The following is a 17,013-nucleotide window of genomic DNA, read 5'->3' as shown; positions in this document are numbered from 1 at the left end:
ATTATCTACACCACTGATATTCTTTTCTTATTGCATGTCTGGAATTCCCAAAACAAGTAGTGGTAGTAGTGATGAACATCCCTCTCATATTTTTGTTTCTTTGTTTACTATTATATTTGTTGTAGTTTTATAATGAATATTCTTTGCTGTATTTAGGAGTTTATTGATTCATTCTAATTTAATTTTTGTTCAGTTGAACTTGTTCAATTAATTTCCTCAGAAGGTCCATGTGTAGTGTAAGATCTGAGTCTGTGCTTGTCCTCCTGTCCCCCTACCCATCCCCTCAAACAAATTCCCCTGCCCTCATTGATGACAATATGAGAGGCTTAGATGACAATCTAAAAAAAGTCTGTATACACTTCAGTCTTCCCATTTTCAGAATGACAGAGGAGAAATCTAATGACAGTTTGATTGTTTCTTTTCCTAGAGTTTCTATCTCCCTCCCTCCCCCACTTTTTTCCTCTCTCGTTCACTTTCTGCATCTCTTTCCTTCTCTCTCTCTCTCTTTCTCCTGTCTCTTGGACATTTTAAAATTTAATCAGTATATACCTAGGTGTATCTTTTTCCTTTTTTTTTCCCCCCACCTAGGACTTGTCATTGAGAAAAATGATGAGACAAGTCTCAATCATTTTAGGAGATTTATTTGCGAAAGTTAAGGACGCATGCCCGGGAGACAGCACTATGCCTTTCTGTGAAGGTGATTTTGAGGGCTCCAAATTTAAAGGAGAAAGGGCGGGATATTGAGAAGTACACAATTTTCATGTAAGAGCAGGGCAGGGAAAAATAGTTATTCATGCCTTTCTTTGGCTCAGTGAATCTGCATTTTTTTAAACATAAGATGACATAAACAAATGAGGCAGAGGAAAAATGCAGGGAGTCTGCATTTTACATAAGAGAACATAGATAAAGTAAGGCAGGGGAACAATCAGATATGCATTTGTATCTGGTGGGTGACTGCACTTGTAAAGATAAGCTATCAATTTGCATTGCCATGGTGAAATTTTAATGGTTCACTAGGAATTTCCTTGTGAGCAAAATATGGTGGAGACATGTAGCTTTTCATCATAGCCATCTTATTTAGGAACCAAAAGAGGGAGGCAGGTTTGCATGACACAGTTCCCAGCTTGACATTTCCCTTTGGCTAAATGAGTTTGGGGTCCTAAAATTTAATTTCCTTTCACAGACTTAAGATATTGAAGTATTTTTCAGCTTAAAGGAGTTCTTCTTTTATTTCTTTGATTTTTTTCACTTCTCCATATATTACTCTCTCTCCTTTTGGAGCTTTTACTCCTTGCATATTACATCTGTATCTGGCTTTCATGTCTATTAATGAAAAGAGTCACACTCTGTGAAATATTTGAAAAGATTTATTCTGAGCCAAATATGAGTGACCAGTGGCCCAAGATGCAGCCCCAGGAGATCCTGAGAACATGCACCCAAGGTGGTTGGGGTACAGCTTGCTTTTGTACATTTTAGGGAGACATAAGACATCAGTCAATACATGTAAGATGGACAGTGGTTCGGTTTTGGAAAGGTGGGACAACTTGGGGGAGGGGAGCTTCCAGGTCATAGGCAGATTCAAAGAGTTTCTGATTGGCAACTGCTTAAAAGAATTATTATCTAAAAACTTGGAATGTCTAGGTTAAGACAAGGGGTTGTGGAAACAAAGTTTTTATCATGCAGATGAAGCCTCCAGGTACAGGCTTCAGGTAGAATCAATTGTAAATGTTTCTTATCAATCTTAAAGAGTCTGTTCTAACGGGCTTAACGTCTCTGTGTTGATGTGAATGCTGATCAGTTGTGCCTGAATTCCAAGAGGAGGAGAGTACAATGAGGCACGATCAGCCACCCATTCCTATCATGGCCTGAATGAATTTGTCAGGTTAACTTTGGAATGCCCTTGGCCAAGGGGAGGGTCCATCAGTCAGTTCAGGGGCTTAGAATTTTATTTTTGGTTTATGTCTCTCGTAGTTTCATTTATGGCTTCCATTTCTTTGTAGTTTCACCCTGTATTTGGGTTACATGTTCTTCTATTTTGCACAAAGCACTTCCTGGCACATAGTAGGTGCTCCATAATTAGTTGCTGAATGAACACCTTCTCTCTTCTAGGTGTTAATGAGTTTAGCTTAAACTTTTCTCCTTACATATTTTAAATCAGCCTCAAAGTTTCTCTGTACATAGTGAACTGTAACCTAACTGGACATGTAAACAGACTGTCACCTACTCTCATAGCAAGTAACCAAGTCTCAGCCAATCACAGTGGCCAGACTTGAGCCACTCACAGTGGCCAGCTGTTCAAACTGGGCTCAAGTAAGGCAAATGCTGAGCCATCACCAATCTGGCTGTTTCTGTACCTCACTTCCATTTTCTGTATGTCATGTTCCTTTTTCTGCCCATTAATCCTATCCAACTACGAGGCAGCATCAAAGTCACTCTGAGCCTGCTCTGGTTTAGGGGCTGCCCGATTCTTGAATTGTTCTTTGCTCAATTAAACTCTGCTAAATTTAATTTGTCTAAAGCTTTTCTTTTAATACAAGAGACCAGACATCTCACAGTGACTATTCTCTTTGTCTGTCTATTGAAGTCTTCATTCAGAAATCATGTTTGTGGTTACAGAAAGTCTTTTTACACTCTAATTATACTAACTGCATCCCCTTAGGATCTCTCCATCTGTCTCTCTCTCTCTGTCTCTCTGTCTCTCTTGCTTTCTGTCTCTCTCTTTCTCTCTCTCTCTCATTTTTTTTCCAATAAATTAATTGCCTTTCTACTTCTTTGTTCCTTCTGCCTGGGTGTTCCACTTGGTCTTCCTCAATGGAGTGGGATTCCATCTCCACCAGTTAATGTCTGTGGCCATGCAGGCCTTCGGCTCCTGTGCAGGTCAGCCTGTCAGGGTCTCTCAAGCAGCAGTGACCTGCAGTGGAAGGGACATAAACATTTGGTTTCAGGGGGGCAGTAGTGAACTAGCAAGCAAGCTGTCCTGTCCCCATGTGCTGTGAGGCCATCGTCTTCTAACCACACAGGTGGGGCATTTCTGCCCATTGATGCTGCCACCCTCCATAGACTAGGGCAGGGCATGGGGCAAGAAGGTCTTTTTGGTGCTGAAGAAGTATTCCACATCTGTCCAAATGGGCTATTCACTTAAGAAAACATTAATGCCATTTGCTGGCACAGATGCCCTTGCATGGCTGCTTGTTTACATACTGAAAAACATCCAGCTCCACTGAGCTTGTAAAATTAACTAGAGCCCTTGAACTGTCCAGGCAAAGAGAAAATTGTCAGTAATATTTAAATTGATATGACTAATGATAGCTAATTAATTGATTATTACTACCAGTGAGGCTACTAAATGGCTCAATTTTAGATATATATTGGAGATGCCTTGAGTCATTTTCCAAAAAAAAAAAAAAAAAAATTTGTAGACTTGTCCACATTTTTATCCTTGTTAATATACTATCATTGGCACTAATACAAACAGCAAAAATGGAAGGTTTTCTTAAAGTCTGAGGATGTAGAATATTCTAAATAAACCAACAGTGAGAAATGTAAGGTGCCACATAACAGAAAACACTTGACAAAATGCCTTTGCTGTCAGAAGGATCATATCCAGTCCCTGTTCACTTCTTTTGATCCTAAGGAGAGGCCTACTGGGCCAAGAGGACACTGTGACAGTTGGGATTTGGGGAAAGTCAAAGCACAAGATCATATAAAAAGAACTCAGGACTTTTTTATGACCCAAAATCTCGATATTTTACTTTCTTCTCAAAAGAAATTATTAAAAGGAAGGAGAAATAGGAATATAAATGAAAAAGCTAAAACCCTAAAATATAAAATATAGTTTTTAAACAAACACAAAATCATTCTCCCTCCCCAAAGAAACTAACAGGATTTCATTTTGTTTTTGTTACCAGAAAGGGGTCCTGATCCAGACCCCAAGAGAGGGTTCTTGGACCTCCACAGGAAAGAATTCAGGGTGAATCCATAAAGTGAAAGCAAGTTTATTAAGAAAGTAAAGCAATAAAGAATGGCTACTCCATAGGCAGGGCAGTAGCATGGGCTACTTGACTGAGCATACTTGTAGTTACTTCGTGATCATGTGCTAAACAATGAGTGGATTGTTCATGAGTTTTCCAGGAAAGGGGTGGGCAATTCCAGAAACTGAAGGTTCCTCCCTTTTTTAGACCATATAGGGTAACTTCCTGACATTACTATGGCATTTGTAAACTGTCATGGCACTGGTGGGAGTGTCTTTTAGCATGCTAATACATTATAATTAGCATATAATGACTAGTGAGGATGAACAGAGGTCACTTTCATCACCATCTTAGTTTTGTGGGGTTTTGGCCGGCTTCTTTACCACAACCCATTTTATCAGCAAGGTCTTTGTGCCCTGTATCTTGCATCAGTGTCCTATCTCATCCTGTGACTTAGAATGCCTAACTTCCTGGGAATGCTGCCCAGTAGGTCTCAGCCGTATTTTACCCAGCCCCTATTCAAGATGGAGTCGCTGTGGTCCAAACACCTCTGACATTTTCACAATTTAAGTTTAGTCAATAAGTAAACAAAAAGAAAAGCAAAATAAACATTTTTCAAAAACGCAAATGCCCAATGCCACAGGATAAGTTTCAAGGATGTCAGGATCTGAGCATGTTTACTGGATGCAGTCCCTGGCTTGTCTTTGGGGAAGCTGTTTCGATTGTAATAATCTGTAAAGCTGCTATTGGCCAGCAGGTGAGAGAGAGAAGCCTTTTAGCCGTCTGTGCCTGGGTCCCTCTCCCAGGCCATCTGCTGCCTTGTCGTCCTATTGTGAAGGCATAAGAACTGTCCCATTTCCCCAAATGCCACATGCAGGACATGCACGCAGTCCAGGGCACACACTGACCAAGTTGGCAGAATGGTAGATGTCCAGGTTGGGCGTGGCTGGGCAGCCTTAACGCCTTCTACCTCCAGTGACTGGCAAAGCAGGCCTCTACTGTTCAGTGTCACCTCTAGTAAGTGAGGTCTCCCTAGACTACCTTCAGAACTTTTTATGCAGTGGTGCACACCTGTACCACTGTAAGCCTGGTCTCAGGGTTCCCACTCTGATGCTCAGGGCACAGCAAAGGTGGTGCCGCTGGACTTTGGAAGAGGTCCCAGAACCTTACTGGACACAGGGTCAGCCTGTGATGTGTTGACTTTATTGTGGGTACATCAGTCTCCCCGTGTAACATCGTCTGACAGTGTGGGCGGCCCTCAGCTGAGGGGGCAGACCAAAGGCCGGCATTTAACTCAATTTCTTCTCCTTTCTCATGCTCAGATGGATGGAGTGGAACCCTGGCTTCCCCTTGAGCATCGATGCCAAATGCCACAAGGATTTACCCCGTGATATCCAGTTTGATAGTGAAAAAGGAGTGGACTTTGTTCTGAATTACTCCAAAGCGTAAGTTTACGAAAACTGAGGGACTCTGGGCAGCCCCTCCAGCGGCTGGTGCTGGGGGTGGGACCCTCAGTCCTTTCCTCATGGGGTCCTTGGGTTGGGGGTTGGGGTAACAGCCTAGCTGAGCCAGATGCTTTGATGATATGTTGGCCATAGAGTGGATTCTCAATGCACAATTGAAGGACAACCGGTATCTTTAAAAAAGTCACAACCTAGAGGACTCCAGACACCAGACATACATGTGTTTTTGGCCCAAAGCAGGGGTCTTTAGTTGGAATGCCTCCTCCCCATCCATATCTCATCCTCCCTATGGCCACTTCAAAGGTGTGAAGGCTTTATGTCCAGGCTGTCACCAAGATGGCAGGTGCTATGGTAAGAATGGCCAAATTGCCAGTGCTGATCCCAGGACATATGTCCCCTGTTCCTCCATCACAATACCACAAGGGAGCCACAGTCATCATCCCCATTTTACAGTTGAGGAACTGAGGAATATGGAGGTTGACTACCTTCCTTGCGCAAGGCCCCCAGCTAATAAATGGCAGAGATAAAGGTTCTGTGCACCTGTGTTTCATCCGAATGTCCGCAGGGCTTTTTAAAGCTTGTCCAGGCTATCTGGAGACTCTAGGCTGCTTGTTAAACATATGGATCCCCCGACCCTACCCCAGGGCTACTGAGTGTAGGGGTCTTTAAATCTGCACATTGACCCTGTAGAGAATTTTAAAAATCATGTCAGTTTGGCAAAACTATTCCAATCACTAGAAAAAGAGGGAATCCTTCCTAACTCATTTTATGAGGCCAGCATCCTCCTGATACCAAAGCCTGGCAGAGACACAACAAAAAAAGATAATTTTAGATCAATATCCCTGATGAACATCAATGTGAAAATCCTCAATAAAATACTGGCAAACCGAATCCAGCAGTACATCAGAAAGCTTATCCACCATGATCAAGTGGGCTTCATCCCTGGGATGCAAGGCTGGTTCAACATATGCAAATCAATAAATGTAATCCAGCATATAAACAGAAGCAAAGACAAAAACCACATGATTATCTCAATAGATGCAGAAAAGGCCTTTGACAAAATTCAACCCTTCATGCTAAAAACTCTCAATAAATTAGGTATTGATGGGATGTATCTCAAAATAATAAGGGCTATTTATGACAGACCCACAGCCAATATCATACTGAATGGGCAAAAACTGGAAGCATTCCCTTTGGAAACTGGCACAAGACAGGGATACCCTCTCTCACCACTCCTATTCAACATAGTGTTGGAAATTCTGGCCAGGGCAATCAGGCAGGAGAAAGAAATAAAGGGTATTTAATTAGGAAAAGAGGAAGTCAAATTGTCTCTGTTTGCAGATGACATGATTGTATATTTAGAAACCCCATCGTCTCAGCCCAAAATCTCCTTAAGCTGCTAAGGAACTTCAGCAAAGTCTCAGGATACAAAATCAATGTGCAAAAATCACAAGCATTCTTATACACCAATAACAGACAAACAGAGAGCCAAATCATGAGTGAACTCCCATTCACAATTGCTTCAAAGAGAATAAAATACCTAGGAATCCAACTTACAAGGGATGTGAAGGACCTCTTCAGGGAGAACTACAAACCACTGCTCAACGAAATAAAAGAGGACACAAACAAATGGAAGAACATTCCATGCTCATGGATAGGAAGAGTCAATATCGTGAAAATGGCCATTCTCCCAAGGTAATTTATAGATCAATGCCATCCCCATCAAACTACCAATGACTTTCTTCACAGAATTGGGAAAAACTACTGTAAAGTTCATATGGAACCAAAAAAGAGCCTGCATTACCAAGACAATCCTAAGCCAAAAGAACAAAGCTGGAGGCATCATGCTACCTGACTTCAAACTATACTACAAGGCTACAGTAACCAAAACAGCATGGTACTGGTACCAAAACAGAGATATAGATCAATGGAACAGAACAGAGCCCTCAGAAGTAACACCACACATCTACAACCATCTGCTCTTTGACAAACCTGACAAAAACAAGAAATGGGGAAATGATTCCCTATTTAATAAATGGTGCTGGGAAAACTGGCTAGCCATATGTAGAAAGCTGAAATTGGATCCCTTCCTTACACCTTATACAAAAATTAATTCAAGATGGATTAAAGACTTAAATGTTTGACCTAAAACCATAAAAACCCTAGAAGAAAACCTAGGCAATACCATTCAGGACATAGGCATGGGCAAGGACTTCATCTCTAAAACACCAAAAGCAGTGGCAACAAAAGCCAAAATGGACAAATGGGATCTAATGAAACTACAGAGCTTCTGCACAGCAAAAGAAACTGCCATCAGAGTGAACAGGCAACCTACAGAATGGGAAAAAAATTTTGCAATCTACTCATCTGACAAAGGGCTAATATCCAGAATCTACAAAGAACTCAAACAAATTTACAAGAAAAAAACAACCCCATCAAAAAGTGGGTGAAGGATATGAACAGACACTACTCAAAAGAAGACATTTATGCAGCCAAAAGACACATGAAAAAATGCTCATCATCACTGGCCATCAGAGAAATGCAAATCAAAACCACAATGAGATACCATCTCACACCAGTTAGAATGGCGATTGTTAAAAAGTCAGGAAACAACAGGTGCTGGAGAGGATGTGGAGAAATAGGAACACTTTTACACTGTTGGTGGGACTGTAAACTAGTTCAACCATGGTGAAAGTCAGTGTGGCGATTCCTCAAGGATCTAGAACTAGAAATACCATTTGACCCAACCATCCCATTACTGGGTATATACCCAAAGGATTATAAATCATGCTGCTATAAAGACACGTGCACACGTATGTTTATTGCGGCACTATTCACAATATCAAAGACTTGGAACCAACCCAAATGTCCATCAGTGATAGACTGAATTAAGAAAATGTGGCACATATGCACCATGGAATACCATGCAGCCATAAAAATGGGTGAGTTCATGTCCTTTGCAGGGACATGGATGAAGCTGGAAACCATCATTCTCAGCAAACTATCGCAAGGACAAAAAAACCAAACACCGCATGTTCTTACTCATAGGTGGGAATTGAACAATGAGAACACTTGGACACAGGAAGGGGAACATCACACACCAGGGCCTGTCGTGGGGTGGGGGGAGTGGGGAGGGATAGCATTAGGAGACATACCTAATGTAAATGACGAGTTAATGGGTGCAGCACACCAACACGTCACATGTATACATACGTAACAAACCTGCACATTGTGCACATGTATCCTAGAATTTAAAGTATAATAATAAAAAAAAAAAGACATACATGGAAAAAAGGAACACAAATCCACAGGAACAGTTGGTGGTCTGTGCTTTTTTCCAAAGATGTCTTTAAGGGCATCAATATTTAAAGGAGAAAAACAGGCTCGAGGGAAGAAAGGGAGGGCATGGTCACATTACTGAATCCACATGTTGCAAAAGAAAAGGAGCAGGTAAGGGAATAGTCAGTTATGTATTCCTCTTGCGCTTAGTACCATCAGCACTTGATGAGGTGAACACTGAGAGCTACCTGTGGAGGTTTTCACCTTTTATCTGTAGCTATCTTCGTTTCTTGCATGACTCAGCTTTCAGCTTAATTTTTCCCTTTTGGCAGAGTGAATTGGGGTCCAAAGATTTTCATTTCCTTTTACACCTAGAATCCTCTGAGGAGCATTAGCACCTCCCAGTGCCAGGCCAACCCCACACCCACAGATGACAGTCTATGAGGGTGGGACCCTGGCTTTGGGTCTGCACACCCAGCAGGTAGACAGGGCTGAGAACCCAGCCAGTCTTCAAAGCTTAAAATAATATTATTTATTTCTAAACACTGTGTCGGTGTTTTGCGGGGGTACAATAATCTATTTTAAGCTTCATGGCCATCCTGGGAAGTAAATAATATTATTGACCATTTCTAGGTGAGGAAACTGAGTCTCCAAGGGGTCAAGGTCAAGGAGTTTGCCTAATGTCATTTAGGCAGAAATTGGCAAAACCAGGATTTGAATCCAGGTCTGTTTGTGTCCAAAGCTGGGGCATTTTTCTCCTACCACAATTGGGGTCTACTAGAAAGAAAAATTAAAACCTAACATCTGGATTAGTAATGCAGCACTATCCACCATCTCCCTGGAAACATCATGGCAGTTAAGGGCTCACTTCCCTTCCCCTACTCTGGGATTGGGATTGTTGACCAAAGCCATGTAGCTTTAGTAGGATAGGTCCCAGACCAGAATGGGACAAGCAGGACAGAAGGCCCTTGTGAAAGAGACAGTCTGGAGGGAATGATAAGGATGGTGAGGTAGTGAGGTGGAGAGTACTGCCACTCAGTTTGGAGGGAATGGAGGAATACTGGATGGGTGGACAATCAAACCGATGGACAGGCAGATGGATGGGTTGAGAGATGGATGATGAATGGATGGATGAAGGGAAGGAGGAAGGAGGGAAGAACAGGTGGATGGATGGAGGGATAGATGAGAAATTGATATACGGATGGATGGATTCATAGATGGATGATGGATGGATGGATGGATAGATAGTGAGATGGATGGATGGATAGATGGGTGGATGGATGGATTGATGGGTGGATGGTGAATGGATGGTGGACGGATGGAAGTGTAGACAGAGAGATGGATGGATGGATGGATGGAGGAATTAATGGTGGAGTGAAGGCCAGACTGTGCCTTTCTTATCTCTGCTCAGTGTTTCTGAAGGTCATTGTCATCTCTGTATCTCAGGAGCCTCTGTATCTTAGCAGCTGTCACAGAATAGGTGCTCATTAAATCCAATTAAAATGGAAGTGTGACCCACCTGGCCCCTGAGTGCCCCTGAGTGCCAGCTGGGTCACAGTCCATTTTAACAGGGTTTAATGAGCAGCTATCCTGTGGTATAGAAGGTAACTGTGCACCTCCTTTTCATGTATCCCCATCATGGCTAACAACAGCCTAGATATATGGTTCTCAATCCTATGTGTTTAGTGTTACAGACTCCATGCTGCCCACTCTGCACAAACTGTGGAATCAGGGGCAGTCCAGCACAGTTATGTTTTAGGGCTACTGGGGGATTCCAGTGTATAGCCAGGATTAAGACCACTGGCCTGTATGCCTTTCTGGGCCTCCCCACCCCCCACATATGGTTGCATCTATTTGCTGAGTCAAGTCCATCTGCTGGGTCCCAGGGAGTGCCTCCTCCTCTCCCAGCTCCACCATCTCTCCTGAGTGAGGGCAGGAGCATCTTTCCAGCTGCCTCCCTGGGCTCCATCTCTCAAGACAGTGGGAGGGCTCATTCTCAAGTGCTTGTATAATTTGTTGGAGGCTCGCTCTAAAAAGCAAATATAATTTCTTGGTTGGCTCAACTGCAGGTGAGAGCCCAGATGTCTCTGCCCAGAAATGGAGATACATCCATAGGGAGGCGCCCGCCCCTGCCGTCTCTCGGGTCCTACATGCATAGGATGCTCCACAGTGGGGAGCCAGCAGGGATTTGCAGAGCATCTCGTCTCTGACCTGGCTGTTTCCTTTGCCACACCCACCCTCCCCACTTCTTGGCCAAGACATGGGTGAGGGGCCCCTTCTTGCAGAAGCTTCTAGAAGCCCCTGGCCTCAGTGAGGTCCCCTCCCCTGTGCTCCCCAGTGCCGCCTACCCTGCCCTTGGCCCCAGAAGTGCTGCAGCCCACGTTTCTCCACATTGTCCTGTCACTTAGCCCCTTGAGTGATGGCCTATTGGCAGGAGCAGAGCGAAGGAATCCTGAGAGGGGTCCTTCTGCCCCTCCTGGCGCAGCAGGCTGGACAGTAAGCTTAGCCCTACTCTGAGCACCGCCTCTGTGTCGGCACAGTGGACGGAGACCCTTGAGTTCTGCGGAGAAGAGAAGAGGTGTCCCTGTATTTGAGGAGATGAGCCAAGGGGGCTGGACCACAAGGAAGCAGCTTAGAGGAGCCTGTGTGGGAATGAGGGGTGCCTGGGAGAGGGCCCTGGGCCCGTGGGGGTTGGGGGGACCCTAGGGAAATCGTCTAAATTCCCTGAGCATCGGTGTCCTCAAATGAACAATGAGACCGGGCCCCAGCTCCTCCCCAGGGTGGTTGTGAGATTAAAATGGGACCTCACACATCAGCCCCTCAGGGAAGTTTCTCCCTAAAGACAGCCTTTGTCTTCTCCATTCTTGGTTCAGGCCCTCTGGGACCGCGTCTCCACCGTCACACACCGGCCTAGGGCTGCACTCTTGGAAGGGCCCCTGCGCTTGCGGGTGGGCAGAGGACCCTCGCTTCACCTGGGCGTCCTCTCTGATGGGGCCCAGGAAGGCTTTGCAGCCGGGGGCCATCTGACCAGGTCTTACTGGGCCCAGGCAGAGGTACGTGGGGCCTGGAGAACGGCACAGGGGACTGCAGCGGAGAGAGACTGTGGGCACAGGTGTGGCGAGGCCAGGCCGCCAAGAGCCAAGTGGTTTGCGAAATTTCCTGGTGGTGTGGAGGGAGGAGCAGCTGATGTGTTCACCTCCCCACTCACTGTTTGCAGCCTGGAAGACGATTGCAGGGGGTGGCAGGGCTGAAAAGACAATGTCCTCATTGAAGGAAATTGAGAAAGAGAGTTTCCTTCCCAGTGGGGCGGGACAGTGCAGAAATGCGGCCGGTCATGGAAGAGGTGGGGGCGAGGGGTGGGGGACTCACACGCCCTGCGATTTCCTATGAGAATGGGCGGGGGCAGCTCCGGGAAGGGTGGCGGATGGAGCCGCCCTCTCCCCAGGACCACAGGGTCGCTTTCCAGTGAAGGCGGCGGCGTAGGAAACGCCAGTCTGTGCCGCAGTGTACGTAGAGGCGCTATGAGCCCTAGTTTCCAACCCACGTCCAGGGGCAAATAGGGAGCCGTGACAGTCAAGCCGCGCGGAGGCTGCCCTGGCCGCCTTTGCGGTCAGGTGAAGGCGCAGAGGCAGGGAAGCCGGGCGAGCGCCGGCGGGCGGAGAGCAGGCCACGGGGAAGAGGCCGAGAGAGAAAGCGGGGCACCCGGCCCGGGGGGTCATTTACAAGGGACGCTGGACACGAAGGAGGCTGGGGCGAAGATGAGTCCAGGGGTTGGGTTGAGAGCGCTGCGCAGCCGGGCTGAGCAGAGAAGCTGACGAGGGACTCCCGACAAGGGACAGGGGAGAGGGAGCCTGGGGGCAGGCAGAGGCCTAGGGGGTGCGCTCTGAGGCAACCACTCCCACCGGCCCTGCCCCAGCGCCGCAGGTCAGCCACATGCCCCGTGCTCCAGGCGACCCAGCTACATGGATGGCAGCGTCCTGAAAGGGGATGATCGGTAGGGAGTGGGTGCGGAGGCTCACGCCTGTAATCCCAGTGTTCTGGGATGCCCGAGCAGGAGGATCGCTTGAGCCGGGGAGGTGGAAGCTGCAGTGATCTGCGCCACTGAACTCCCGCCTGGGCGACAGAGTGAGACCCTGTCTCAAAAGACAAAAAAGGCACCAGGGGTGCAGGGAAGGAGCGATAGTCCCCCAGGCAGGGAGCGATAGTCCCCCAGGCAAGGCCCCTGCGGAGGGGCCAGGCCAGGAGAGAAGGGCCCTGAGCTCAGTGGACTGGCAGAGTGCGTGTGGAGGAAGGGAGGGACTTACCAGCACGAGGAAGAGTGAGGGCCCAGGCTGGGGATCTGGAGAAGTGATGGCGGAGGAAAGCGAGGCCGAAAGAGGATGGAGCCTGCTGGCCCGGCATTGGAAAACAAAGCGTGGGTTTGTATATGGGAAGAAGACCACATCCCCTCTTATCGTCATCCCAACTCAGAAACCATTTGGCCCCAAGTCACCAAAGCACTCATAGGAACCACTTTTCCTGTGACACAAGTAGCATTCTGCCACTTAACTTCCCAAATGCTACCCGAAAGCCTCTGAAATCCTTGGAAATTTAAAAAATAATCCCCTTCTATTAACTGATGCCTATAAAACCTATTGACTTTCATTAAATTTTGTTATGAAATCAGAGATGTGTCCCATTGTAAAATAAATTTTTGTTTGGAAAATGTAGGGGGGAATCCCATCTAAAAGTTAGACAAGGCTAGAAAATTTCAATTTTATTTGCTAAGGTAGCATCATGTTGTTGTTAAAAATGCGTCATAAAATAAGACCAAGAGTTAATACAAAGCATGAAGTCATGTTTCCCTCAAAAAAACGATTTGTTCTGTAGTCAAATTAATTTGGAAAACATTGCAAACTCTTCAGCAGTGGTTCTCAAAGTATAGCTTGCTTCAGAATCCCCTGGGGCCCTTGCTAAAATCTGGACTGCTACACTCACCCCCTAGAGTGGGTTAAACTCAGTGCCCACTGGCAGGAAACTGAAACTAGGCTGAAGTCACCGAAGAAGCCCTCCCCGTTAAACCTCTGGCTGGGGACAGCTTGGTTTCCTTGCCGCTGCTTCTGAGTAATTCTGGCACACAGTTCCTCCTAGCCACCTGCTGTGCCTGGAAGGGGGCCAGCCCTCCTCAGGAAGCTTTGCTCCCGCCCTGCACAGCACAACTGTGGCGTAAAAAATGGAAAAGCTGTTAGCAGAAGGAAAGAGCAGGGAGACAGAGGTCAGGTGAACCTCAATGGCCTCATTAAAGGAAGTTGAGAAAGAGAGTTTCCTTCCCAGTGAGGGAGGACAGTGCAGAAATGCAGCCCATCCTGGCAGATGTAGGGGTGAGGGGTGGGGGGCTCACCTGGCACACGGCCAACAGCTGGTGCCCAGCCTGGGCCACAGTTTGGCACAGGAGAAAGCTGAAGATGCAGGAGAAAGCTAGGTCACCGCCCCTAGGCCAGGTGATCAAGGTGGCTGTTACCTGCCTGTGTGGCCTTGAAAAAGCCTGGTGCCCTCTCTGGCCTGCAGGTTCCTTCTTTTTACAAAAGCAGATCTTCGAAGCCCTGAATATTCCAGTTATCTGTAAGGATATAGAAATATTTTGCCTCTAGGTGACATGCAAATATGTTCCTCTTAACTCCACTTCTTCCTAGATCTGTGGCTTCTTCTGAGAACTACCACACCCACCCTGTTTTCAGAGTAAACCTCCTGTTTTGAGGTCAAACAGACCCAGCGGGGTAGATGGTGACTCAGTCCTGGTTCCTCCAAAGAACAGGGGCGAGCGACCACCCGGGACCTCAGGCGCCCCAGCACAGGACCTCTTTCTGGGGCACCATCTGGCGCTGGACCATCTTCAGGCCCTACAGGGCTCTCGGGGCCTGGGAAGGCCTCTCATCTCCCAGAAATAAGTTCTTTTCCCCACCCAGACTGATAGCAGATGCTACAGTAAGGTTTACTCCTCCAGCTTGACAAGCATTCCTAGCCCAGAACACTCAGCTGACGAGGGGTGCTGGAGGAGGAAGGAGGCAGCAAGGCTGAAAGAAGCTTCTCTGGGTATTCCGGTGCCTGGCTGCTGGTCGTAGCCATGGTGAGGCCACAGCAGCCTCCCTGGAAGCAAGCACCTGTGTAAAAGCCCCTCCTTCCCCACGAGGGGCTGGATCCAAGTGAAGAAGGTACCAGAAGGACTGGAAGACGATGCTGGTATTATTCGACAGCTCCAGGATGCTGTAGCACTGAGCACCTACTGTATGCAGCCCATCACAAAGCCGGCCACACTGCCCAGGCTGTGCCATGGCAACTTCCAGCAGTACACCCTCTCGGTCACCTGCAGGCTGCTTGTTCGTCCTGACGCATGAGGAGAAAAAGACAGTACTCACAAAGGCCTCCAGCCTTGTGGCCCCAGGACCCTCTCCTGAGCGTCGTGGCCTCCTAGGAGAACCAGGGTAGCCAGGACAAAGGAGAGAAGCATTTGCTAAGCTAAGAAAGGATGGAAGGGGATTGCTGTTCTGCCTGGATGCACCCCTAGACCTGGCAGGGCAGGTGGGAGAGACCCCCAGTGTCTCCTGCTTATCCTAGGAGTTCCCCCCTGTGGTTGCTCCAGTTTGCTGCCTTCATGCGTGTTCACAGGGTGATTCCCCTGGGACAACAGAGCTGGGATGTCACCAAGCCCTGTGTCCTATCAGCCAGGCTCTCCCCAGCCTCCATCCTCTGATTCTGCTGGATCAGGAGGATGTGGGGAGGTCCCTGCCTCCCCAGCTTTCCCCATGACAAGGTGTGTGTCTACAGCTCAGACCCAGCCATGCTCCACCTGAGAAGTGGGTCCAGGCAGAGCACTGGGTCCTGGCCACCTAGGGCTGCCTCCTCGGGGGTGGGCAAGAAGGGGAGCCACTGGAGGAGTGCCCCGGGCACAGTCCCCTGCACTAGGTGAGGTCACCTCTTAGTCCATGAGACGATGCTGCATGAGCCCCTCTGGACACTAGGAGGCCTGGGCTCAATGCTGAGTAAAGTGCAGGCATGACCATGCCCTCAGCATGCATAGGGCAGCGGGCACAGATTCATACACATGAGTTTGCACTTAAGCTGCAGTAAGAGCTACAGAGGAAATGAAGAGACAGCATCACTCCAGTGAGCCCTCCAGACACACTCACCCCATGTGTGCAGTAAGAGAATGGCATAGTCTATTGGGACAGCCACATCAAAATACCACAGACCAGATGGCTTAAACAGCAGACATTTGTCTCTCACAGGTCTGGAGGCTAGAAGTCCAAGATTAGGGAGCCAGCCAATCCACTTGCTGGTGAGGGCCCTCTTCCCAGCTTGCAGATGTCTCTGTGTTCCCACAGCATGGTCACGTGGCAGAGGAGAGAGGGGGACAGGGCATGAATAAGCCCTCTGGTGCCTTCCTCTTCTTACGAGGATGCTAATCCCATCACGGGCACCCCACCCTCGTGACCTCATCTAACCCTAATCACCTCCCAAAGGCCCCACCTCCTAATGCCATCACACTGGGGGTCAGGGCTTCAACACATGAATTTGGGGAGCACAGTTTATTCCACAGCAGAAAAGAAAGGGGCATAGAGCATTCCAGCTTGAAGGAAACAGATGTGCAAAGGCCCAAGGCAAAGGCCTGAGCTCTGAGCGGCAGCCAGAGTCAAGGGTGAAGAGTAGGCAGTGATTGAGCACTGACGGTGGAGAGGCAACAGGCTATCTTGTTAATCTCAGTCTTTTGTGTGCCAGAGAGAGAAACTGAGGCACAGTGTGTCATGGTGAACACTAGGCAGCACTCCCATGCTCCTGTCCTGCACCCTGCAGGGTTATGGAGGAAGCCTGGGAAGCCTCTCCTCTCTTTTCCACCTTTCCTGGCCCCATCCCACACCCTGCCTCCTCCAGGAAGCCCTGGGGATTGCTCATACACTCACACCTCACTCCTTAGTACCTGCAGCCTGCATTCTGAATTTAGCAAGCTCTGGCCTTGGGTTTCTATTTTCTTGTCCTGTGCAGTGAACATTTGGAAACTTCTGTCCTCCTCAGCACCAAGCACGGAGCCATTTAGCAGAAAATAAATGAGTTTTCAAGTCAATTGAACTGTTCATCGCCCCAAAATCCAGGCAACACGGTAGAGCAGCTGGATCTCTGTTCCTAGAAGCTTGAACAGGGACTGGCCCACTGAGTGGGGGACAGCAAGTGCCTGATGAGTGAATGAATGAATGAACACATGTGTGAATGGAATACAAGGCACTGTAGGCTATTCTGGAGGGTACTGGCCTGTCTCTTTGACAGGT

General features: G+C 47.5%; 1 protein-coding gene across 2 annotated transcripts in view; it reads left to right on the top strand.

The window, feature by feature from the left end:
* ALOX5 (arachidonate 5-lipoxygenase) overlaps positions 1-17,013 on the top strand; it is a 70,221-nt gene that overhangs the window by 30,923 nt on the left and 22,285 nt on the right. For both annotated transcript variants that reach the window (XM_054503444.2, XM_054503445.2), the window contains one exon: positions 5,294-5,416. In XM_054503444.2, the coding sequence (XP_054359419.1) occupies positions 5,294-5,416 (123 nt within the window). The remainder of the gene's footprint in view (positions 1-5,293; positions 5,417-17,013) is intronic.

Source organism: Pongo pygmaeus, chromosome 8 (assembly GCF_028885625.2).
Source record: "Pongo pygmaeus isolate AG05252 chromosome 8, NHGRI_mPonPyg2-v2.0_pri, whole genome shotgun sequence".
Classification (NCBI taxonomy): Eukaryota; Metazoa; Chordata; class Mammalia; order Primates; family Hominidae; genus Pongo; species Pongo pygmaeus.
The sequence above is the reverse complement of the archived record's forward strand: the minus strand, read 5'-3'. Positions and strand labels throughout refer to the sequence as shown.